Raw genomic sequence first — 26,831 nt, 5'->3', positions numbered from 1 at the left:
TTTGAACCACCTAGGTGCCTAAGGAGCAGTCTTGATTTACTGAAAGAAAAGAGGAAGAGGTGTTTCAGAATTCCTGTATTAGTTAAACTGTGGGAACGAGTTTTAAGAACTGTACCTGACAGACCAGTGAAGGATGAGGTAACACGTTATCTTAGAATTAATTTCCCCTGGTTACTCTTCAGTTTTCTCAGTACCTTGAGTCACTTTGCCAGATAATAGGATCTTATATAAAACCATTATATAATGATTTATTAATGGCCTGAGAATAAGATTTTTCTCTGCATTCAGAGTCTTAGCTTGAAGCACTCCAGGACCATTATATAAACAGGACAGGTTAATATATAATAATGCCTGTGTGTGTGGCTATTGTTCATGAAATTTGGTTTCAATTTTTTTTTTTTCTTACTCTGCTTGCTAGGGGACCTGAAGGGACATTATTGAAGGTTTGCTGTTTATTTTATGCCATTTTTGTAGTGTTAACTATAGAACACCCTTTGGGGACAGAACATGTAAATAGGTGGTCCACATATTTTAGTTTGTCAGCATATGCTTTAAAAATTATTTTGATTCCACATTAACTTCTAAAAATAAGAACATATCAGAAAATTCCAGATTTCCAGCTTCAGAAATCTGAAGATGGCTTCATTTGGCAGATAATCTTCTATAATAGCAGTTAGCTAGAGCTTAATAGCAGTTTCCTTTACATCTGCTCTCCTTAGGTTCACTATGTCCCCCCACCTGGCCAGTTTCACTAATTTATGCTACTTGCTTGCACCTGTAGACATTGTGTTTCCAGTGGCTTTTCTGGAGCCAAGGGCAGATAGCATTGCTGACAAAGGAAGAGGTCCTCTTATCACTGTTCTCTGTTTTTACTCTGTAGAAGAAGAGGGTATGCTCTTTAACACCATTTCTCAAAGTTTGGTCTGCAGACCCCTGGTGGGTGAGGTCAAAATTATTTTCATACTAATAGTAAGCTGGTTTTTTGCCTTTTTTTGTGTGTTGACATTTGCATTGGTAGTGCAAAGTAGTGGCAGATAAAACTGGTGTTTCCTTAGCACGGATGAGTGCATTTACCAGATTTACTAGTATCGTGTTCTTTACTGCTGTGCCGTGAAGAAGCCAGTTTCAATTAAAAATATTCTGTGTGGGGGCGCCTGGGTGGCTCAGTGGGTTAAAGCCTCTGCCTTCAGCTCAGGTCATGATCCCAGGGTCCTGGGATCGTGCCCCGAATCGGGCTCTCTGCTCAGCGGGGAGCCTGCTTCTTCCTCCCTCTCTTCTCTGCCTGCCTCTCTGCCTACTTGTGATCTCTGCCTGTCAAATAAATAAATAAAATCTTAAAAAAACAAAAAAAAGAATGTTCTGTGTGTAGACCTATACCCCTGGGGCTAATAATACATTATATGTTTATAAAAAAAATTTAAAAATTATTAAAAAAAAAAGAATGTTCTGTGTATAAAACAGAGGGTTGCTGGGGGGAGGCGGGTAGGGAGAGGGTGGTTGGCTAATGTACATTGCGGAAGTTATGTGCTATGGTGAGTGCTGTGAAGTGTAAATCTGGCAATTCACAGATCTGTACCCCTGGGGCTAATAATACATTATATGTTAATTAAAATAATTTTTAAAAAGGGGGGAATGTTCTGTGTATAGAAAATAATTTTATTAAGGCTTAATCCTTGAGCATATTTCTTTTTAGTATTTTGTGAGAAGAAATGTAAGTACATAAAGCATTTCTCCTGCATGCTCAAGTATGATGATTGTCTTGAGGGAAAGTACTTCTTTTATTTGAGTTGTGAGCTGTACTGTACTGTTTTGTTTTTATCATGAAACACCGTTTTTCTTGAAGGAATGGCCAGCTTGAATAATGGGCAGCTATTTTCCTGCAAGTAAAGAAAGTTGTGCTTGTCACTTAAAACAACTATTGCTTTTTATTAATAATGGTGAAATTCAAGCTTTCTGACAAAAATTAGGATTTTTGAAAAACTTTTGTCTGCAACTAAGTGCTTGACTGTTTCTGATTATTTAATGACTTTTCTGATGAAATTGATGGTGATATGTTAACAATGTTGTTTTTAAAATATTTTATAAATGAAATGTATCTACTTTTAGAAGAGCTCCATAGCTCAATAAACTAGTAGTTTACTAAAGACCAGTGAAGGGTGCAGTGCACCTGGTACACCAATGCATTTTAATGTAAGCTATGCAAAAGATATGATATGGCTTTGGATTCCATATTGCAACTAAACTTTCAGCAATTACTATTTGTTGAGTTTTGTGTAGTATCAAAACACAAAATGAGAATTATCTGACAAGGCTATATAAATCATCTGTTTTCAGTACATATCCCTATGAAGTGAGAGTGTTTTCTTATATTTAAAACAAAGCAGCATTTTGGGATGAATCAAATGTGAGGCAGTTATGAGAATCTTTACCTAAACTGGACATTAAAGATAATTTGCATATATATAAAACAAACACTATTTTCACTCGGTTTTTTTGTTTTAAAGATTTTATTCTTGAGGGAGAGAGCACGTGAGTGGTGGGAAGGGCAGAGGGAGAAGCAGACTCCTAGCTGAGGAGGGAGCCCAACATGGGATTAGATCCCAGTGTGCCGGGATCATGACCCAGACTGAAGGCAGACATTTTACCAACTGAGCCTTCTAGGTGCCCTTTGTTTTTGTTTTTAATCTCAGTGCCCAACATGGGGCTCGAACTCTTGATTTCAGAATCACGAGTCATATGCTCTACCTACTGAGCCAGCCAGGCACTCCTTCACTCAGTTTTTTAGTTTTGGAAAATAGTTATTTTCATAAAATTTTATGTTAAATGTAATCAGATTCTTATTTTTATATGAATTTATACATATGTTCTTAAATTTCCCAATTCAAATTCTAATATGGCAAATACAAATAAATATAACCTACAAAAACAAAAGCTTTGGGGGAATTCTCAGTACTTTCTATTTATTTAAAAATATTTTTTCTCAGTAACTATTTAAACATGTATAAGTGATCCTAAGACTAAAAAACTGTGAAAATCACTGCTCTAGGGTCTACAGCATTGATTCCCAAAGTGTTTTATTCCAAGCATCTGATCTGTGAACCACTAGTTATGAAGCATTTTAATAGAATCTGAACCAAAAAGGGGTTTATTTCTAGGCTGTAGAGGTTTTTTTAGTGCCTCTTATGGTCTAAAACTGCTTTGTGTAGTCTCCACAGGGGCTGCAATATCTCTCAACTTACTCAGCTCCCAAGTCTTCAACTTGACTGCTGTTCTTTGAAATACATTTTTGGAACTACTGCTCCATAAGCATGCCAATGTTAAAGAGTTCTGTTTAGCTATGCCTTGGAGACAATTGGGAACAGAGAGCTTTGGACTTAGACTAATAAGGCTTTGAATCCTGGCTCTACCACTTATTAGCCTCAGTTTCCTTTCCTATTAACTGAGGATAATGGTAGCCAATATTAGAGAATTGTTTGATCATTAAGTATGATAACAAGTAAACAGCCTTCCTAATGATAGGTACTCTGAGTGTAATTGTTCCCTACTTTTCCTACTTTAATTTCTCTAGTAAATGAATCTTCATTATAGATATTCCCATGTTAGTAAAGCTAATGAGTCTTAGAGGTGTAGGGACTAGTCTAACAAGTTACTGGAACAAGACAATGACACTGATTGGTAGCCAGTGTAGTGCATACATGTAGACCAAGCTCCCTGGGCTTTCAGGCCAGCAAAAATATAGTCAGCTTTGCCACTGATTCAGTCACATTTAACCAAAAAATGAAAGCAATAGAGTCACCTCATTTTTAACCTGATAATGACTATAAAGAGAGGATCTTTTTTTTTTTTCCTTGAAAATTTCAGTTACGTATTTGAGAGCATGTGAAAGAGAGAGCAAAAGCAGGGGGAGGGGTAGAAGGAGAAGCTGGCTACTGCTGAGCAGGGAGCCCCAGACGGGGCTTGATCCCAAGACCCTGGGATCATGCCCTGAGCCGAGGCAGTCATTTAATGGACTGAACCACCCAGGTGCTCTAAAGGGAGAATCTTATTTTCTATTCTGTTTTATTGTACAGTTGACCCTTGAACAATATGGGTTTGAATTGAGTGGGTTCACTTATACATTTTTTTTGATTAACACAGGCACAGTATTGTAAATTTTTTTCTCTTATGGTTTTCTTAACATTTTCCTTTCTCTAGCTTACTTTATTGCAAAAATACAAAGCATAAACATTTAACATAGAAAATATGTGTTAATCAACTTCATGTTATTGGTGAGGCTTCTGGTCCACAGTAGATTTTTAGTTAAGTTTTTGGGAAGTCAGAAGTTTAAGTGTATTTTTGACTGTGTGGGGGTTTGGCTCTCCTAATCCCTGTGTTGTTCTAGAGTCAACTGTATTAAACATGCATAAAATTTCATCTTGGGGAGAATATAGGTGGCTTTCTATAAGATGCTTCTCCATATTATCTAGTTTCAATATAATTCTCATTCTGTTTTTCTGAGTTTTTATATTTTGTAATTCAGCTCATGGGTTCAAGCTCAGATATGTAATTTGGCATCTACTTTGATCTTTTTTCATTTCAAATAAGAAACAACTTCTATATACCTTTATTGTTGCTGGCATTCCCATACCTCCTGTTTTGAGCCTAGGATGTAAGAGCCTCTCTTACACATTTACACTGCTTTTTTGTAGTTACTATGTTCTAGGTACTCTGGGCTGTAAGACATGCTTTAGCAGCTAGTGAGGGTGCTTGCCCTGAGGAAGCCAACATTATCCTGGGAAAAGGACAATGTACAGCATGTCTTGGTGGAAGATTAAAGGCATAACTTTGAATTATAGCTCTGCCGTTTAGGCCCTCTGGCCTTTGTTACTTGGCCAGTCTGATTCTTTCTTCCTCTTTAAAATGATAGTAATAGCAATTCTGCCACATTATTTTTAGGATTAGATGGGGAAGACTTTGAGTAATTAGGACTGTGATTAGCATTATGTGTTCTCAATAAATGTTAATGCCCCTCCCCTACCAACAAACGTACCACCACCACTGTATTTGTATATCTGGAAGTAAAAAAATACTCGTGTTCTTTGCTCTTTGGTGAGCTCTTTGAGTTATTATTAAAGAGCTATTTATTCTTGTTTTTATACAGTTTTAAAAGGTTGGTTCTATTTCTAAGCCATGGTGTGCAAGGCAGAAGGCCAGCAACTAGAAAGCCTGCTGATAGAGTAAAAGAAAGAGCTTGGCAACAGAGAACAAGTCACAAATGATTAAAAAGAACAGGAGAAAACAAAAACTCTGTGAATAGTATTAGTTCATTAGGTGAAGAAAAACATTCCACTTTTTCTTAGGGGCTTTGAATATATAACTGTAATATAGTATAATATACTAATTTGTTTATAAAACCTGTATTGCTAAAAATATGAGTCTGCTTATTAGATCCTTCAAAAATACATTTTTGTTTTCATCAAAATAATATCTGCATAGGATTAAAAAAACCAAGGATTATAAGGGCTTTATGAAAAGTGCAACAATTTCCTCTCCTTCCACTTTCCTGTATTTCATCTTGGGTTTCAAGGAAGTTGATGCTGATGGGTTTTGCCTCCAGTAAGTTGTGATTCTCTGTATTTGCCTTGTGTTGGTCTCCAGTTTCAGGGGCGGCAGTTTGCTCTGTGACCTGACTTTTCTCACAGATCTAAGAAGAGTTCCTGGTTTTTTAGTCTGTTTAGCTTTTTGCTTGTTAGGACGGAGTGTTGATTTCTAAGCTTCTTATGTACTAGACCAAAACCCAGAAGTCCATGCCTTTTTCCCTTCAGCTTTCTTATCCTTCTCTCTGAACTTGTTAGCTATACTTTTACATATTCAGTACTGAGAATATATGCACCTTGTTCTAAAATCATAATTCTTAATTTAATATGTTTTGACTTTAGATTGAATCTAAAAGTTGAAAAGCAAAGTGTGTCTACATTATGAAGACATAAATATTTTTAGTGCAGATCCAGTACTATAGTACTATGTTTTGTTTTGTTTTGTTTTTTTAGAATTTTATTTATTCGACAGAGAGAGAGCACACAAGCAAGGGGAGGGGCAGGCAGAGGGAGAGAGAGAAGCAGGCTTCCTGCTTAGGGTGCGGGGCTCCATCCGAGGACCCTGGATCATCTCCCCTCCCCCCCAACCCTGTTTGCCTTTGTATCCATTCCTTCCCTTTTGTTTTTTCTGAAATCTTCTTGGAGCTTTCTGTCATTCTGCTCTAATTTGGACTGGTTCCTCTCCAGGTCATTTGTATAGCTGTCATCCTGCAGCCTTATTTCCCTGTTTTCTTGATGCTTAGCTGCTTTTTTCTGGAGGCTCTGTCTCTAAATTTTGCTGAAAAATATCCTCAAATGTTTTCTCAAGAAAGAGTTCATAGGAGATAAACTTTATTTAGATCTGCATTCACGAAAGTGCTCTTTCCATCATCTTCATGCTAGTTTGGATACAGAATGCTAGGTTGAAAATAATTTTTTCGGTGTGCCTGGGTGGTTCAGCTGCCTTCAGCTCAGGTCATGATCCCAGCGGGCTCGAGCCCTGCATTGGGCTGTCTGCTTGGCGGGGAGCCTGCTTCCCTTCCTCTCTCTCTGCCTGCCTGCCTCTCTGCCTACTTGTGATCTCTGTCAAATAAATAAATAAAATCTTAAAAAAAAAAAAAAAGAATTTTTTCTTAGAAACTTGAGGGTGTTTCTTTGTTGTTTTCTGATTCAGTGTTAACTGATGAGAAGTCTGATTCCAGTCCAGTTAGTATTTCTTCTCAGTGATCAGTACCTCTCCCCCTTCTCCACTTCATTTACACATATTCTGGATGCTCTGAGGATCTTCGTTTTATCCTTGCTGTTCTGAAGCTTCACAGTAATGTGTTTAGGAATTCCTTAGCCCATTGTGTTGAGCCCTCAGTAGACTGAAAGCTTGTGTCTTTAGATTTGGGGAAAATCTCTTGTTCTATAATTATGAGTTCTCTGTTTTCTCTGCATTTTTTTGTAGACCTCATTTAATAAAAATGTTAGTCTTCCAAATTAATGCTGTTTTTCTCTCATTTTCTAATTCACCTTGCCCCTTCCTCCTTCTGGAGAAATTTTTCTCTATCTTCTAGTATTTCCATTGAACTCTGTGTATCTCTAGATATCTTATTCTTTGGTTGTTCCTTTTTCATAGTATCCTGTTATTGTTTTATGGATGCATTACTATGTTAAATCTGTCAGAGGATACTCACTAGAGTATTTTTAAGTGCTCTTTCTCTCTTGAATTCTATATTTCTCTGAGAGGTTTTTCCTCTTTTTAAATTTGACAGTTTTCTTTCATTATGTAGGTTTTCCTTGGTTGCTTATTGATCTCTGGTAACCTGTTTATATTTAATGCAACAATAGAATAACTGAGCTCTTTGTTCTTGCATTTAGTTCCTTAAAAGACTGCCTTCCTTTGGAAGGAGTGGACCAGGGACACTTGAGTGGCTCAGTCGTTAAGCATCTGGCTTCAGCTCAGGTCATGATCCCAGGGTCCTAAAATTGAGCTCTGCCATCAGGGCTCCCTGCACAGCGTAGCCTGCTTCTCTCCCTCCCACTCCTCCTGGTTGTGTTCCCTCTCTCACTGTGTGTGTGTCTCTCTCTCTCTATCAAATAAATAAATAAAATCTTTAAAATTTAAAAAAAAAAAAAAAAAAAGGAAGGAGTGGGCCAGATGCTGACTCTTACTGGATTACTAAATGCTAGAAATAGGAGCTTTTCTCTGGGACAGCAGCCCTTGTCCGCATCAGCTGACCTAGTACTTCCCTAGATTTCTTTAGAGATATAACTTCCAGTTTTTTGTTTATTTATATTTGGAGGGTAAAGTCTGGTTGCTAATATTCAGCGAGCAGCTGTACAGATAGGGATCTTGATCTCTCTCCCAATCTTACCCTTAGTCATACCTGGTCTCACTCCAGGCATACCCCTGCATACCATTTTTAGGTGAGTCCCTGGATTTTATTTTATTTTATTTTATTTTTTAAAGATTTTATTTATTTATTTGACAGAGAAATCACAAGTAGGCAGACAGGCAGAGAGAGAAGGGGAAGCAAGCCTGCTTCCTGCAGAGCAGAGAGCCCGATGCGGGGCTCCATCCCAGGACACTGATATCATGACCTGAGCCGAAGGCAGCGGCTTAATCCACTGAGCCACCCAGGCGAGTCCCTGGATTTTATGGGGCAAATTCTTCTCTGTAGGTATTGTTGGCACTGATTTTTTTCCACCTACTCTATTAGGCATGACTCCATCTGCTTTCTGATTGCTAACATTTGTTGAGATTTCCTGCCTGTTCATTGATTCCCCTTCTTCTCTCTTACTAATTTTTGTGGATTTATTTCCTTACTCTCATTTTAATAAGATTCCTGAACAGAGAGGAGGTAATTTCCTGTGCTCAGTGTATTGTCTTAAACAAGAACTTCAAAATACTTATGAAGGCTTGAAAGCATCCTATATTTTAGAAAACTTTCAATAAAAAATTATAATAAAACGCACTTTGAGGCTTAAAGGCATTAACTCTTAGCTCTCAGGAAAATGTGGTTTTCAATAATGACTTAGTCTCTCAAGTCTCTGAATAAAGAGCATTATGATCAGGAGTAAATAAAAAATAATAATTATATTGTGGACCAGACACTTTAGTGTTTTATTAAATACAGCCTCATTGAATGCTCACAGCAATCAGAAGAGGTAGTATATTATTTCCCCCAGTTAACATAGAAGGAAATTCGGACACAGTAAAGTAATAAAACTTGCTCAAGTACTATATGATACAGAATGATTCCCTAACCACGTTGATCTCTATAGGTATTAAAATGAACTATAATCTAGTTTACCTTTTCTTCCTGGAAGTTAGTGGCTTTTGATAAGTATTATGGAACAGAGTATTCAGGGGAAAAAAGTCAATGCTGACTTATTTAGGATTGATATCCTTGTGAAGCCAATAAAATTAATGAAAACTTTCAGCCCTTCTCTCTTCTGTCTCAGACCACATAGCTAACCAAGTTCTTTGCTGGTCAGTAAGATGGTACAGTCATTCAGAGTTTTTTTGGAGTACTTGACTGTGTTCTATTTTAAAGTGTATTCTGTTTCTAGAAATTTGTCCTACAGTTCTACAAGTGCACTAGGATACATGTGTGGAAATGCTTACAGCATTATTTGTAATAGAAAGCTAGAAAAACCCATGTCTATCAGCAGGGGATTGATTAATTTGTAATAGGCATGTCCATGCATGGAATGCTATATAAAAAAAAATGAAAAAGACCTATGCTGATATAAAAAGATCTTCAAGTAATATTGTATGAAAAGAGTCATTTACAGTATGACCCTATATGTGTAAAAAGTATATGTTAAGTATGTGCACTCATTTATTTGAACACATGTGGAAAAGATGGGAAGAACATATGAAAAAAGTTGTTATTCTGATGGAGATTGTAGGAATTTTTAAGTTCATATCCTTAAATACCATTTATTTATTTTACCATGAACATGTACATTTTACAATGTTATGAAAATAAAGCTTAATGGTTTTCAGTAGCCATTGGTAGTATACCAGCAACACTAGCTGGTCCTGGGTTTCCTAGGAAAATTACAATCTAATGGGGGAGGTCTGGGAATCCATATCCTAACAGGGGCTTTAAGTGATTCTCAACATTAGGCAGCTGTGCACGCATGCTCATAAATACACATAATTCAGACTAAGAGCAAGTTACCATAGAAAGATAATTTTAAAAGTGAGACTACTTTGAATATGCTGAATTAATAATAAATTTCAAAATTTGGAGGTGATAAATGATTTCTAGGAAATTATCAAACATTTTAAAGATAGACTAAGCTGGTTCATTCCACCTGACCTGTAAGAAGGTGAGACACACATCAGAGATAACTGCTCAGCCCATGTCATAGGTGAATTCTTCTGAATCTTTCTGGAACATATGGTTTTAAATCTATTTAAAGTATTTCGGAGCAGAGAGGAGAAGAGTAAAACTTGTTTGTTCTGTTTACAAAGCCAATAGAGCACTGTTTCCAAACCTTTCAGGTATAGATAGGGGTTTTGGGGTTCTTGTTTTCTTGTGTTTCTGTGGGCCTAATCATTTTAAGATTGTGGTTAAAATTTTATAAATATTATTTGAAACAGTAATATACACCATGACTAAATGAAATTCATTTTAGGGATCAAAAGATGGTTTGGTGTTACGAATTCTGTTAATAGAATTATGAATATTGGGGCGCCTGGGTGGTTCAGTGGGTTCAAGCCTCTACCTTTGGCTCAGGTCATGATCCCAGGGTCCTGGAATCGAGCCCTGCATCCGGCTCTCTGCTCAGCAGGGAACCTGCTTCCTCCTCTCTCTCTGCTTCTCTGCCTACTTGTGATCTTTGTCTGTCAAATAAATAAAATCTTTTTTAAAAATTAAAAAAAAAAGAATTATGAATATTAATAGACCAAGGAGAAAAATTATGACCTTTTAATTTTCTGCTCCAAAGTACACACAATAAAATTAATATGTTTGTGGTTTTTGAAAACACAAAACCCCAAACAAAGCTCTTAGACAGGTGGAACTAGCTGAATAGTTTTCTTCCTTTTTAAAAATATTTCATTCATTCATTCATTCATTGAGAGAGAGAGAGCATACCATGCACACAGATTGGGGGTAGGCGCAGAGGGAGAGGGAGTGGAACTTGCTGAATAGTTTTTCTTTTTAAAAATATTTCATTCATTCTTTCTTTCTTTTATTGAGGAGGGGAGCACATGCTTGTGCGCACTCAGGGGAGGGGCAGAGAGAGGGAGAGAGAATCTTAAGTAGGGTCCACATCCAGCACAAAGCTCCACCTGAGGCTCCATCTCTTTTTTTTTTTTTTTTAAAGATTTTATTTATTTATTTTGACAGAGAGAGATCACAGTAGGAGAGAGGAAGGGAAGAGATCACAGAGAGAGGAAGGGAAGCAGGCCCCCTGCTGAGCAGAGAGCCCGATGTGGGACTCGATCCCAAGACCCTGAGATCATGACCTGAGCTGAAGGCAGCGGCTTAACCCACTGAGCCACCCAGGCGCCCCTCCATCTCTTGACCTTAGCTGAAATCAAGAGTTGGATGCTTAACTGACTGAGCCACCCAGACTCCCTATAGCTGAATAGTTTCTTAACGTAACAAAGGTGTTGCAGAGTGTTAGCCAATATCAGGCTTAATGGTAGAACACTGGAGGTGATCTTGTTAAAGTTAGGATATATTGCCATTCCAGTTAAAATCTGTTTATTTTGATAAATGATTTTAAAGAGTATTTGGAGAAATAAGCAATATGAGAATATTCCAGTAAATTCTAAACAAGAAAAAAAAAAACAACCATTGAGGGCTGGGCTAATAAATCTATCAAATATTTATTAATTCTATTATTTATTTTAAAAAGATTTTATTTATTTGTTAGCAAGAGAGAGAACAAAATCTCATTCCCCTTTCCTGACAGGGCGACTTAGAATTTTGTTACATCTGATAGCATAGAAAGAACAAGAGAGGGCATGTTGGCGGGTGGGGGGTGGGGAGCAGAGGGAGAGGGAGAAGCAGGCTCCTTGCCTAGCAGGGAGCCTGATTCAGGCAGCTCCTGGGACCCTGAGATAATGACCTGAGTCAAAGGCAGGTGCTTAACCAGTTGAGCCCCCAGGTACCCCTATATCATATATTTGAATATTATAAAAACTAAAGTAAGGAATAGCTGTATGAAACTGTGTAATACATGTAGTCAAAAACTCCATGTATGTGTGTGAGTAGTCTTTTCAGGTTACTGGAGAAATATGAAAAAAAACACTCTCATATTAATAGTGGGAGAAAAAATTTCAATAACCTTTTGAAAGGCAATGGCAATAGTGAATGCATTTTTAAGTATATGTATACTTTGGTCCAGTGCTCTGCTTCTAGGAATTATTCCACATATTTTTTAAGAGACAAATTTTGTCTAATTCACAAGGTTGTGATGATAAATCAAACCTGATACTGTTTCATCAGGGATCGTTTTTGTAAGTTTGTATGTTACAGCTCCTTTCCGCCTCTGCTGTTTCAAAAGCTAGTGCCTCTCTAATTGGTATAGCTCGGAAAGATAGACATCAGTGACACATATGCCTGACTTGGGCCACAAAGTGAGTTCTGTAGATGATGTAGCCAGGATTAGTTATAGAGAAATAACTGCAAATATTTTGCCTTTGAGCCCTTTTATCTCCTTTTTCAAAATCTCATTCCCCTTTCCTGACAGGGCGACTTAGAATTTTGTTACATCTGATAGCATAGAAAGATAGTATCCCTTCTTGCTTTTCTACGCAGCACCTCCCCACCCCCGCACCCCACCCCCCCGGCCCGCAAGCCCCTTAGAAAGAGCTTTGGGTTTGTAATCAAAGGACCTGGCTTCTTGAGCCAGTTCTTCCACTGGCTAGCTCTGAGACTTAGGAGAATCAAGATTGTTCTCTAAACTTACTTTCTCTGAGAGCCAAGCGTGCTAACCTGTCTTTCTCCACTACAGTCCTCATGTTTATTCCTTAATCCATTGCAAATGAGATTTTACCCTCCTACATCTGTACTAGTGCTTAAGTGGCAAAGATCTCCTAATCATAAAATAGAGTATGTTTTCTTTCCTTTTTCATTTGGCCCCACTAATTCTTTTGTTTGGAAGTTATTAGTTTTCTGGCTAAATAATATAAAATATTTTTGGTAGTAGATACAGACTCATATAAAGAAAAACTAGAAAAATCCCTTAATCTCAGTACCCAGAAATAATCACTGGCATATTCTCTACCAGTTATATGTACATATCTTAATGAAACTGGGATTATACTTTCATATGCTAGCTTTGTATCTTGCTTTTTGTTTCCATAACATTAATACTGTAAGCAGTGAGTTTTAACTGTTGTATGGTTATGGCATTATGTGCTTGTTTAATAATCAACTGTATCTGTTTTGTTCTTGTGTTAAGTTTAGGTTGCTTCTTGCTGTGAACATCTTTGTACATGAATTTGTATGTGCAATAATGATTTTCTTTAAGGTTTGTTCCCACCTTCCAGAACCGCTTTCCACCCTTGATTTCCTCCTTATGCTGGTACTTTTTCCCACTGCTTCTTTCATAGGCTCCTTTTTACACATACTCTTAGGTTTTGATGTTCTCCACCGTTCCCTTTCCCTGCTCTGGGCTTGCAGGCAGTCTCATTTACTCCCTTAGCTTTAGTCATCACCTGGCTTGTCTGGTTCAGTTGTGGAGCACATCTTCACAACATGCTCCCTTCTTCTGAACTCCCTCCTCTGCACTTCTGTTCCTTCGGCATCTCCTTCTGACTGATGCCTGAAACACGTTATAAACAAAGCAATTACCTGTGATTTCCTTTGAGGTCTTCCCTTTATCAAACATAGATACAGGGCATATTTTAGACTTATTTTATAAGCAGAAGTATCTGAGATGTGTAATAATCCTTTACAGGGTACCAAGTGGGCAGAAAAGAATCGTGGAAAGGGACAGAAATCAAAACAAAATGCCTGCACATCTTTCAAGGCTATGTGGCCTTCTTAACTCTTACCCTCATTTTCCTCCTAGTTCCCTAGTATGAACCTGGCCTTTTATCCTCCTTGCCCTTTAAATTTACACTGAAGTGATGCCCCTTAGTGGCAGAATCAGGAACTTTCTCCATTGCTGATCAATCAACATAAAAATGTCTTCTCTTGTGGTTATTGTGATTGTGACACATTGCTTAACTGTTTGTGGGTGCTTTTTTGCAATTCTAGTAAATACTTGTGAATTGTTACCTAACATCTAGGTACCCTAATCTTTGAGTGTTTCATGAAAAAGAAAAGAGGCAAATATGCTCCCTTTCTACAGGAATTTGTATCATTTGAGAAGGTAAGACAAGGATACTTAGTGTTTATTTTGAGATTATAATGTCTGTACAGTAGACATTATTCCAACTTTTGCAGTTGTCATTTAATTTCCTAACTGAAGCTGCTTTTTTCTAGTCTGTCACGTATTTGTCATAGCCAGTCTAGAAATACTTGTCAAATGACTGGAATGAGGGTGTAGATCCTTGAAGACCTTCGTGCTTTAAAAATGCAAAGCAGGGGCACCTGGGTGGCTCAGTGGGTTAAAGCCTCTGCCTGTGGCTCAGGTCATGATCCCAGGGTCCTGGGATTGAACCCCACATCCAGCTCTCTGCCCAGCAGGGGGCCCCCCCCCCCCCCCCCCCGCCACCTGCCTGCCTCTCTGCCTACTTGTGATTTCTCTCTGTCAAATACATAAATAAAATCTTTTTAAAAAATGCAAAACAAAAATTGTTTTAAGGGAAAGTAGTATAGCCACATTAAATACAATCTGGGAAATAAAAGGAAAAACCCTGTTCTTAATCTCTCCTAACAAAATGGCTGATAGATTTGTATATCTCTGATTTTTTTCAGATTTGTGTTTTGTGTTTTATGTTTGTATTTTTATGTGTTTGTGATTTTGTGTTTAAAGTAGGTATCCTACTTTTTTCCACTTACTGTGTCATTTTATGACTATTATTTAAAATGGCTGCATAATAATCTATTAGTTGCAGAAATTTTTGGCCCTGTTGTATGCATAGTGTTTATGAAAAGTAGATGATACATTGTTTCTGAAAAATAGAACTCTCAAGAGAAAATAGTCATTCTAATAAAATAAAATTTCTTTATCATATGGATTTTACCAAGTCGAAGAACCATAGCCTTCTTATTATAAGGTCAGTGCCTTTTTATTTTCAGACTCATAAACCTGAAACGTGAGGAAGCTGGTCATCATTTGAGTGTAATATACCACGTGTCAGCTGTGTATTTTGGAGAAATTATAAACAGAAGTTAAATACCTGCTTATTTGGAGAATTAGTATCATAAAACTTAATATTAACATTGTGTTCTTTTATAGATTATGGAGCTTTGTGGTGCAACAAGACTTGGTTATTTTGGAAGAAGTCAGTTCTATATCGCTTTGAAACTTGTAGCTGTTGCCCAGTCTGGTTTCCCTTTAAGAGTGGAAAGTATAAATTCAGGTAAATATGGAATACATTAGTAGCTGAAATGAAAATAGACTTATGCTCACAAACGAAATAGTCAGTAAAATTGTTGAGTCTTCCTGACATTTTCGCATTCTCTCTAGCTTCATTCATTGGTTCATTGGTGAGTATTAGAAAAATATCTCTGTCTTAAACCTGTTATGGTGTGTATGTACTTAATACATATTTGATGGTCATGTAACAATTGTTAATGGTGGTGATTTTTCAGAATTCACTAAAAGTTGCTTAGAGAGATTTTGGGTGAATAATTTTATCAAAATAAATGATGGATTGTAGTGACTGACCACCTTCTTATGTGCCTTCCTTATTTTCTTCTTTTCTAATACATATAAAAGCACATAATTCTTCGTGGTTTTTTGTTTGGGAAGACTGCATTTGAAATTAGAAAGTTAACCAAAACTTTCTGATTTGGATAGAGACAAAGGTTAAATATTGGCAGACTAAAACCTACACACAGACACTTGACTACCTTAGAAGTGTCACCTAGGATAATTAGTTTTTCTGTGATTGGGAGGCATATTGATGCCGAAGTCAGTAGAAATTCTATAAAGGTAGCATTTAAATGCAGAGTTCTGTGGTTGTCATAGGGAAAAGAGGAAAGAGAAAACTTGAGGCTTTCTGTAATGTTGAAATTTTTATAAATAGTTTTAAGCACCAGGTTCAGTTTATTGGTCAATGTGAGGTTTTCATTTTGGACCTCTGTTTTGCCTCAAATCATTCTTCTAGAATTGAGAATATGAATTCTTTTCAAATAATTTTGAATTCTTTTACATAAATATTGAATAAGCTTAGTATTTCCAACTCCTTAGTATGGAGATTCAAGAGAGATGAAGATAGTCATGGTGAAGGGAAGTATACTTTCTGCTAAAAATTCTGCTTCTGTGTTTTCTATTCTAAAGGTGTGACTGATCTATAATTGATCTGCAAAGAAGTTCTTGGTTTTCTTTCTTCTCTGTTTATTAAAAATGTCACAAGCCAGATTAAAGTGAACAGCTATCATGCCTTGTACCATGGTGTTGGTAGGGGAACAGTAAAATATTTTCAGGAATTTGTGCCGTGAAGTGTCTAGATTAGTCTCAATCTAGTGATATATTCTCTCCTTAACAGCTGAGCTCTAACATCTAAAGAGAATCAGTATGAGCAGAAAAGAAATTGTCTAGACCTTCAGGTCAGACTGTCCTGGCTTCAGACCCTTGTCAGTTACTGTCAGTGACCTTGGCACCTTGTTGCCTTAGTTGCAAGCACAGAGCCAGATAGGATATTTATTATAGCTATTGTTATTGCCTTTAGAAGGACAGTTTAGTGTTCTACTACTTTCTAGGTTAGAGTCTCCCTAAACAGTGAAAGGGAGTGGTAAACATATGTGTCTGTATCCATTTTTTAAAAATTCTTTCTAATACCTAATTCATATTTCAGTTTTAACGTGTGCTCTTTTTCATTTTAAAGTAATAATTATTTCTGTGGTTAACAGTAAAGGACCTTCCTCTGCCAAGATTTGTTGCTTCAAAGAATGAACAGGAATCTCGCCATGCAGCCTCATATTCTTCAGATTCTGAAAATCAAGGGTCTTATTCCGGTGTAATTCCCCCACCACCTGGAAGAGGACAAGTGAAAAAGGGATCTGTAAGCCATGATACTGTCCAGCCTCGTACAGCTACAGATCAGCAGGTATTCATGTGCTTGAACGTGTTACCAGTTGATGGCCTGTACAGATGTTTACAATAAAGCATTTAATGATATCTTACTAATGAAAATGTCACCTTAAAAAATTTTAAGTCTTAATAATATTCTCTCCAGGAACCTGCATCCCCAGTAGTTTCACCCCAGCAGTCCCCACCAACTTCTCCACACACATGGAGGAAGCACAGCCGTCACCCCAGTGGGGGAAATAGCGAGAGGCCTCTTGCAGGACCTGGGCCATTTTGGTCTCCCTTTGGGGAAGCACAATCAGGTATTTTGAAATTCTTTAGAAGTGACGGTTATTTATTAAGGGTGGTAAATTGAAGGAAACGTGATACTATTCCTTTAAGAGTTGCCTCCAAGGCAATTTTTAATTATAAATTAAGCACCTTAATTAGAAGCAAAAGCCAACCATGAAAGTTTGTAAGCAGATGCATCACTTTGAACAATGGTAATTGCATTTACTTATTCATGTGATGCTTAGACAAAAGTTTATAGATGCCAGATTCTCTGAAGATGAAACTAATAAATAATGCTTTCCCAGAATATAAGGTATATATTATATTAGTTCCAGTATTGACAAGGAAAGCACAGTAACAGTTTAAAAGAGGTATAATTTTAAGTGGACAGAAGACATTCACTTTGGAAATCATTAACATTTCTTCAAAGTTAGAGTTTGAAAGAAAACATTTATAATACGTGTATGAGGAGTTATAGTACAAACCTGGTAACTGTTTTTTTCTCTAGAAGTGAGCCTGCATGTCTCTAGAAGTGAGCCTGCACCATTCTCTTTCCAGGTTCTGCTGCTGCTGACGCAGTGTGGTCGGGGCACTCTCCACCTCCACCTCCACCGCAAGAAACTTGGGTCAGTTTTGCAGATACTCCACCAACCAGTACTCTTTTAACCATGCATCCTGCTTCTGTCCAGGTGTGACATTTTATTGGTATTGCATTTTCGTTTGCTTCATTCAGAGTATTGCTGCAGTCATTTTTTTTTTTAATATATATTTTGCTATTGCAAATTTTGTAAATGCAAGTTCACTCTTTATAGAACACAAAACTCTGCTCTGTGTCCGAAAGTCTGTTATCAGTGGAATGTTTCAATAAAAGTTTTGGCTGATTTTCTTTCTAATTATTCAACGAAGTTTTGAAAGTTTTCTGCGCCTACGAATATATTTGCTTGGCTTTCTTAGCACATTTTTCATAATTTTCTGTTGCTTACACACTGCTATCATTTTACGCACTTATAATCATTGTGCAGAAACATTCAGTAACCTGATTATAACAAATATGTGGTTTGGTGATGACTTTGTGAAGACTTCTTATATTTTAAACATCCAAAAAAAGTAAGTTTTAATTTCAAAGATAAATAACCTAGCAATCTTGGTCCATATAATTATATAGATAGATACTGTACTGAGGAAATAAATGTTTCATTACAGGACCAGACAACAGTACGAACTGTAGCATCAGCTACAACTGCCAATGAAATTCGTAGGCAATCCAGTAGTTACGATGATCCCTGGAAAATAACAGATGAACAAAGACAGTATTATGTAAATCAGTTTAAAACCATTCAGCCTGATCTAAACGGATTTATTCCAGGTGAGTTGTTAAAAACAAATTCTTCTGGATGGGACAGGATAGAGTCTCAATTTCATAATTTCAAAGGCATGGTTTTATTGGTCGGAGATTATAAATGATAATTCTCAAATTGTTTATCTAAAGAGTTTATAATCACTGGAGAAGAAAACATGACATACACACATGTTAAGGTTCCTACCTTTTGCCACAATGATAAAAGTCTTAAGACTCTTAACCTCACATTTTATTCTTGGGTGTGTAAGTTCAGCATAACATTAAACAACACTGTTTTAATATTTCAGGATCTGCAGCTAAAGAGTTTTTTACAAAATCAAAACTTCCTATTCTTGAACTTTCTCACATTTGGTAAGTGTGGTATTTCATATCAGTTGTGTAATATGGGTTGTTTCAGAGGAGCTTCCAGCAAGTAGATTTTCAAACCTTAAAAGATAAACCATTAGAGTAACCTTTTCAAGAATATGTTCTCAAAGAACTCAGTAATGGTCAGCTTTGTCTCACTCTCTGGAAAAGAAATAAGTGATGCCAGTACAGTGGTTCATTAAAAAATGCTAAAATTCTTTAAGTTGTATCCACTGTTTCTTATTGCTAGCATAATGCTTGGAATAAAAGCTAATTGGTTCATTCATGGTTATATGTAGCCCATCTGGTTTTTAACAAGCTTATACCTATTAAGTATTACCCATACTATTAGCTATACCTATACCTATCCTAAGTCATGAGCTTAAGAACAGTGCTTAGCTCCCACTTAAATCCAGTCTTTGGATAGCTGCTATGTAGTTGGAATTAGTCAGTCTAAACAAATTATAATCACAAATTACTTTTAAAAAACAATTCTCAGATAAACATAAATATTATTTCTACTTTAAATTATTTCATTAGTAGAGTTTTTAGTAGCATAGAGTGCCATAGTAGAAGAAAGATGGATAATGCCTAAACTGAAAAATCAAGAACTAGCAAGGTATACATGCTATTTCTAGTGTTATGTGTTAAATACAAGAATGGTTGCTTCTGCATCTAGAAAGTGGAAGAATGGGGGGCTATTTTTTTTTTTTTAATATCAAGCCTTATAATTCTTTTGGATGCTTTAAAGTAGATACATGTAACTTTGATAATAAAAATGAAGGTTTTAAAATTTTCAGTGACTTACTAAATAGGCGTGCCTTTAAATCCTGTTACTTAAAAATGCATATGGATTAAAGTTCATTTTTTGGTGGTTTTACTTATTTAAGCTGTTTTTTAGCATTCTATTATAAGAATTTCAAGTATTCAGAAAAGTTTAAGGAATTGTGCCTTGAATGTCCATATGCCCACTGCCTACATTTTGCAGTCAGTTTTCTGTATTCACTTTTTTATACTTCTTCCCATCTATGGGATTTAAAAAAATTTTTTTGTACTTTTCCTGGAAAAGGGTTTCTTTTGCTTCTTTTTGAGACATAAAGAGATCCAAAGCAGATGATTATATTTATAGTAAGTTTGTCTTCTAGGGAACTTTCAGACTTTGATAAAGATGGAGCATTGACACTGGATGAGTTTTGTGCTGCTTTTCATCTGGTAGTTGCTAGGAAGAATGGCTATGACTTACCAGAAAAACTCCCTGAAAGCCTAATGCCCAAACTGATTGATTTGGAGGACTCAGCAGGTAAGATCGGGAGCTGAAGGGACCTGGTTACAGGCCTTGATAAACATAGCACTTGATTCTTTTTTTCCTTTTTTAAGATTTTATTTATTTTATTTTAAGATTTTATTTATTTGCAAGACAGAGAGAGTGAGAGAGAGAGTGTGTGAGTAGGGAGAGGGGGAGAATCTCAAGCAGATTCTGTGCTGACCACAAAGCCCATTTAGGGCCAGTCCCATGATCCCAAGATCATGACCTGAACCAAAACCAGGAGTCAGATGTTCAACCAACTGAGCTATCCAGACACCTCAACACAATTCTTAGAGCAAAATCAGGATAGTTGTTAAAACGTAAGAACACAGGAGTGCCTGGGTGGCTCAGTCGTTAAGCATCTGCCTTCAGCTCAGGTCATGATCCCATGGTCTTGGGATCGAGCCCCGAATCGGGCTCCCTGCTTGGCGGGAAGCCTACTTCTCCCTCTCCCACTGCCCCTGCTTGTGTTCCCCCTCTCGCTGTGTCTCTATCAAATAAATAAAATCTTAAAACGAAAAAAAAAAAAAAACGACTTAAGAACATAGACATTTCATTAAGAGTAAGTAGGTTTGCCATCTGAATATGCTCTATAGGCTGAACTTGAATTAATGGTTTGTTTTATTTATTTATTTTTAAAAAGATTTTATTTATTTGTCAGAGAAAGAGAGACAGAGCACAAGCAAGGGAAGTGGCAGGCAGAGGGCAAAGCAGGCTCTTGGCTGAGTAGGGAGCCTGATGCAGGACTCAGTTCTAGAATCTGGGACCATGACCTAAAAAGAAGACAGATGCTTAACTGACTGAGCCACTCAGGCATCCCTGTTTAGTCAGTTTTAAAGAGACAAATAATATATGCCACTATTTCGGTTTAACTTTTGACTTCCTGAGATTTGGAGAACATTTCACAGTATCCGTTTGTTTGCCACCCTATAATTGCATTATATATCGTCTGGGGTGGGCAAGGTAGCCTGTCTGCATTATCAACATTTTTCCATTGAATGCATCTTAATTCGTTGAAGGACTGTGCCTGGTTTATCATAAGACCAATGCAATGTGCAAGCATTTTCCTTTCAAAAGCCCAACTCTTTTCTTCTGACTAAAGAAATCTGGAAATTTTGTGTTTGATTATAGATAGTGCTGTTTTTGTTACCATGTTTACAAGAATGCTTTTGTAAATGCCCATATTAACTGGTAACTTTCTTTAAAAGGAAGCAGAACTTTTAAAGGGTAAAGAAATGAGTAAAATTCAGAATGAATAAAGGAAATCTTAATGTTAAATTCTTAATGAGCCTAATTAAAAACTACCATTTTCAGTTTTCTTATGTCAGTTTTCTTTTGGATGTTATGATAGAAGGAATTTTATACTTTTAAAAGAAAAATTAAAACAGAATTTGGCTCTCAAAAGAGCCTTCATCTATTAGGTAGTGTCTATTTAACCCAGAAAGACACATAATCTGACCTTATTGCCTAAATCATACAGAAGGAATCATATGCATGTTATGAATGTCACAAAGAGAACAGTATCCTTGGTGTTAGGAATCTGAATCTGCTTCTAGTTTTGCCAATTACTCCTGTGACCCTGGGCAAGTTCTGACCACTTACTCTGTTTTTTCCTTCTGTTTCTCCACCTGAAATGTGGATTTGATGCCATTCATGTTTCAGGACCTGAATTGTACACTGACCTTTTATCAATGAATAAATTGATTCCAGACTTTAGCATTGATTTTATGTTTTTTAGAACATTATCTTATGAGAATCCTAGGATTTTCCCAATCATTTCAGGTAGTTATTAGGTATCTTCTAACTTGAGCTGAGAGCTAAGTATTTTTGTTGGTAATTTTGCTTCACAGTACTTTGATTTACCCAATTAAGAAATGAATGAAAAGAATTGTGTCTAGCTTATTTGATAGTAGCCAAAGGGGAAAGAAATTTAGTAGCTTTGTACTTGGTATATCGTTTTAAAAATTGGGCCTTGTATTTGGAATTTTTCTTGACGTTAATTCTTTGAAAACTGATAGCATACTAATACAAGAAAATAAGTCAAGTTTATTCTGTTACGTTATTCTCTAGAGACTTGTCTGAACCTGTTATCTGTTGCATTCAGATTGGTAAATCTGGCTATTGCATGTAGTCAGTGGAATTTGTTTTGTTTTGTTTTTAAAGATTTTATTTATTTGAGAAAGAGAATGAAAGAGCATGAGTTGGGGAGGGAGGGGCAGAGGGCAAGGCAGAAGCAGACTCCCTGCTGAACAGGGAGCTGGAGGCCTGGGCTCCTGGGGTCTGTCCCAGATCCCTAACTAAAATCGTGACCTGAGCCAAAGCAGATACTTTTTAACTGACTGAGTCACCGAGGCACCACATTGTTTTTTGTTTTTAATTTAAATAAATTCTGGGTCTTCGTAAACTTGGTCTATGGACTGAATTTTAGGGCTCATGATTGAAGAATTTCGTTTATGGGCATTCTTTTTTTTTTTTTTTTTAACATCTGTTAAGTCTGTTTAGCCAAGAGACACGGGTTGTTTTGCCTGCATTTATCTGTACACTGTTGCTCTAATTTAACTTTTTAAAGGTTCCCAAAGATCAAATAATTTTTTCCCATTCCAACATAATACTATGTGGTTTTTCTGATCGAATTTATTATAAACATTTGACTACACAATATTAAATTCAGATCTGCTTTGCCTACTTACAAATGATAAATTTAGAGTTCTGCTAATTTTGGGGTGGGAGGAACTGATTAATCTTTTTTTACCTACCTCTGATAAGGCTGAGGCTCACAGTCCACAAAGTCCTTTGAATGTAGAAATTATTGCGTGACACTGTGGATCCATCAGTATCCACAAAAGTAATTTAAGATAGCTGTGTTTTTAGAAGTTCACTTTAGAAGTTTAGATACTAAAAGGGACATACCCAAATGGTTTCTTTTGGTTGATCTGAGAATTTATTTTAGTCATTCCCCCTTTGGAGGCTTTCTGACTGACAGGCATATGTTACCTTCTGTTTTCTGTGATCTCTTGCAACATCACTTACATGCTGCTTATTATGGCACACATCACACTGAATCTTGTTCTTTTTTTCCTCTTTCTGGTACCTCACTGAGCCCCTTAAAAAAAAAAGGAAATGCATCATACTCATTGTAGTATCCTAAGGACATATAGCACTTTGCCAGGGGTGTACTTAATTAATTGGTCAGCAAATAAATTATTAAGTGAATTAATGTTAAGTGTGCCACTTTTAAAGTAGGATATTTTTAACACATTTCTATCTTTGAAATATAACTGTTACTATAAGTTTGTGATGTTGGGACATACTAAAATATTAGCTCTGCAGGTATTCTGTATTGGCAATTTAAATAACTTATCAAAAAATAAATAGTAGTGGTGACTAGTGGTGACTTGAGTGACTTGAATTACAGCCCCTTGAAGTAACCAGACTAGGCTTTCTGTAGGCATGTAAACATGGTTTGAGGAGATTTATAATTTTTCGAAAATTATTTGACCAGGTTCATAGGATTAAATAGCGATAAAACAGAACAACTAATGTTCATAGGTAGAGTGCTTATTTGGGCCTGCACTGAAATATTTAATATTTAAGATCAGCACTGAATTTGGCAGCTAGAGTAAATACAAAGGGAGACTTTGTTTTTATTGTCTTACCAAAAAAAAAAAGAGCATACCAGAATTCATCTAAGGAAACACCTTTCTGAAGCTGTTATTCAAGAAAGAATGTTCATCTTCTAAGAATGGTTATCTACTTAAAAAAAAACAGAGTGACCTGCTAATATGCCACAACACGCTATATCTTAAAAGGACAAAACCAAACATACTTAGATGCTGTATACTTCAACTCAGTTCACAGAGATTCTGCTTTGGAGCACAGTTGCTATTTGACACACAGCTTTTGTGATTATTTGGTAAATCTCTTTCTCTCAAACTAGCCTGGAGGATCCAAGTGGGTAGTAACTGAATCAGTCTTGTACATTAGGTTTTAGCACCTAGTAGGGTGCAAACTGAATATTTAGGTAGGCGTTCACATTTTTGAAATGACTAAATAGCTGAGCCATTTGTTTTTAAAACTCTTTCCTGTCTTTATAACCCAGTACTCACGAGCAAATCAGTAATGTCTGCTTGAGATGCTCAGAGCGGAAGAGGAATTGTTCCCTATTCTGTCTCTTTCTCCATCATCACTTCTTCACATAGTAAATTGGAGCATGTTTCATTGTTGCAGATATGGTATATAATGTGGGTCCTAAAACTCCTTGCAGGCTTTCTGATAGGAATATTGTTAAAAGCCACAGAGTTTTTATGAATAGTTTACCAAAAATCCATACTTGAGACTAACTTGTGCTAAAATCACTGTTGAGTTTTCTGTTCATCCTGAAACTTTTAGCATAGAAAAGCCAACACAAACAACACATGGAGATAACTCTTTTCACCAAGTACAATCACACTGTACATCCTTGATTTTTTTTAAATAGTGCTGAACATCTTTATACTTTGTCACATACAGGGATGTCACATTCCTTATCATACCATGTATTCCATAATATAGATGCACCTTAATTTAACCCGTGTCTTAGTGATGGATTTTTGGGTAGTTTCTTGACTTCACCTTTAAAATTGTGCTGTTTTAAAAAAAGGGGGGGTACGTATATCTTTATTTTATATAAACAATTCTAAATCATTATTTTTGAAAATTCACTCTCCCAAGTACCTTTAGTTGCAGAGGAAAAATCATGAAAATAGGCACTGCAAGTATTCATCATCAACTTTACACTTAGGAATTGCTTCAAGCACTCCTTCTCCATGCACTGCCCCTACACACGTTTTTTTGTTTTGTTTTGTTTTGTTTTCATATTTTATCTGTTTATTTGAGAAGAGAGTATGAGCGAGGAGAAGGTCAGAGAGAAGCAGACTCCCCGTGGAGCTGGGAGCCTGATGCGGGACTCGATCCTGGGACTCCAGGATCATGACCTGAGCTGAAAGCAGTCGCTTAACCAACTGAGCCACCCAGGTGCCCCCCACCCCCACACGTTCTTAATGCTGGTGTCATTTCTTTCCAGATGTTGTAGCTGACAAATCAGGACAGTTATAGATATTGGCAAAAATGTACCATTTAATGAAACTGGTCAAAATAATTAAAACTCCTCAAATTCCTGGTAAAGACATTAATAAGACTAGATAATATTTGAAGGAGAAAATTTCTACAAGGATGACCCAATAGGGGCTTTAAAAGATTATGATTTACCTATCAGGGGATTCCTAATAGTCCTTGGGAATAATTACTGATACTTTTAATTATTTTTTTTAAAGGACAAATCTTGTATTTTTTCTTTACAATTGTGCTGCAAAACTCAAAAGCAAAGTGAAGGACATCTGTCTTCCTCTGTTAGAAAGAGGACTCCATGGAAATAAATGGGAGCTTTGTCATCTTGCTCAATACTGTATCTTTATTTACTGTGCTTATGTACAGGCCATCCATAAATGCTTACTGATTGAATTCATGTTTTTATTAATTGTGCCACTAGATTACACCCCAGAATTGCAACATCTTTTATTCTTCGGTCTTTATACTCATTTTTACAATGTTCTCTGTAAGTTTTGAAAATAATAACTAATAGAGTTATTTTTCATCATGAAATTCTAATTATCTTAAGTAAATTAACATTAAGTGGGCTTCTTCATTTTTATTTTTTTATTTTTTTTGGGCTTCTTCATTTTTAGCTGTATTTGGATAATGAGAGCCTCCTAGCTATAGTTAATAATCTTTAAAATATAGTAACTAAGTCAAATAGTAGCGCCTATAAAATGCTAACCAGTTCTGCCCAAAAAAAAAAAAAAAAAAAAAATCAGTAGGCTACAATTTAATTGGGATTTTGGGTCAATGTTTTGTTTCTTTCAAACCTTGTTACACACATTTTTACCTTCACTTTAAAAAAAAAAAAAAATCCTTGGGGGAAAAAACTGAATAGACTATATCAAGTTCTGTTACTGAATAAGTTTCCATTTTGTGGACTGTTGAAAATTAAAATTAGTTTTTCAAATAGAATGTAGTTTTTTTATATGATACCTTTTAGAACAAAGCATATCTTAAATTCTTTAATTTCTTTTGCATTTTCATTGCTTATCCCAGTCTTTTTTTTTTTTTAATGATTTATTTGAGAGAGAAACACAGAGCAAGTGCATGAGAAAGAGCAAGTGAGAGAGAGAGCAAGCATGAGGGTGGAGGGCAGAGGGAGAGGTAGTGCTTGACTCCCCACTAAACAGGGAGCTCGACCCAGGCCTCAATCTCGGGACCCTGAGATCACTAAGCCAAAGGCTGATGCTTAACTGACTGAGCCCCCCAAGCACCCCTGCTTATCGCTATGTTTTAAATGTGAATGAAAAAGGTACCATTTTGTACCTTTTCCTTGAAGACTTAAAATTTGTCCAAATCTGTTTATTTTTTATATAAGAACTTTTTTAGGTAAGCATAGTATTCACATTTCAAATAAAACCTGTAGTTGCGGGGCGTCTGGGTGGCTCAGTGGGTGAGGGCCTCTGCCTTTGGCTTGGGTCATGATCCTGGGGTCCTGGGATCGAGCCCCGCAACAGGCTCTCTGCAGCGAGGAGCCTGCTTCCCCCTCTTTCTCTGCCTACTTGGGATCTCTGTCTGTCAAATAAATAAATCTTTTTTTTTTTTTTTAATGTAGTTGCTTTTGCTTTTATAAAGCTATTAAATGAGTTTACAACTTTACTTGAGGCTTCATGATTGAAGAATTCTTCCTAGATTTATTTGGCTACTTGAAAGCAAAATAAGTTTTAAACTGTAAGACTTTAGGGAGTGTATATATTTC

At 36.5% G+C, this 26,831-nt stretch overlaps 1 protein-coding gene across 6 annotated transcripts in view; it reads left to right on the top strand.

Moving 5' to 3' along the window:
• REPS1 (RALBP1 associated Eps domain containing 1) overlaps window positions 1-26,831 on the top strand; it is an 82,432-nt gene that overhangs the window by 28,120 nt on the left and 27,481 nt on the right. For 5 of the 6 annotated variants that reach the window (XM_059400834.1, XM_059400831.1, XM_059400830.1 and 2 more), the window contains exons 2-8: window positions 14,919-15,042; window positions 16,538-16,734; window positions 16,864-17,017; window positions 17,544-17,674; window positions 18,189-18,351; window positions 18,633-18,696; window positions 19,836-19,990. In XM_059400834.1, the coding sequence (XP_059256817.1) occupies window positions 14,919-15,042; window positions 16,538-16,734; window positions 16,864-17,017; window positions 17,544-17,674; window positions 18,189-18,351; window positions 18,633-18,696; window positions 19,836-19,990 (988 nt within the window). The remainder of the gene's footprint in view (window positions 1-14,918; window positions 15,043-16,537; window positions 16,735-16,863; window positions 17,018-17,543; window positions 17,675-18,188; window positions 18,352-18,632; window positions 18,697-19,835; window positions 19,991-26,831) is intronic. The other variant, XM_059400832.1, reaches the window with a different exon arrangement.

This window comes from Mustela nigripes, chromosome 5, assembly GCF_022355385.1.
Source record: "Mustela nigripes isolate SB6536 chromosome 5, MUSNIG.SB6536, whole genome shotgun sequence".
Taxonomy (NCBI): domain Eukaryota; kingdom Metazoa; phylum Chordata; class Mammalia; order Carnivora; family Mustelidae; genus Mustela; species Mustela nigripes.
This window is presented reverse-complemented; position numbering and strand designations above follow the sequence as displayed.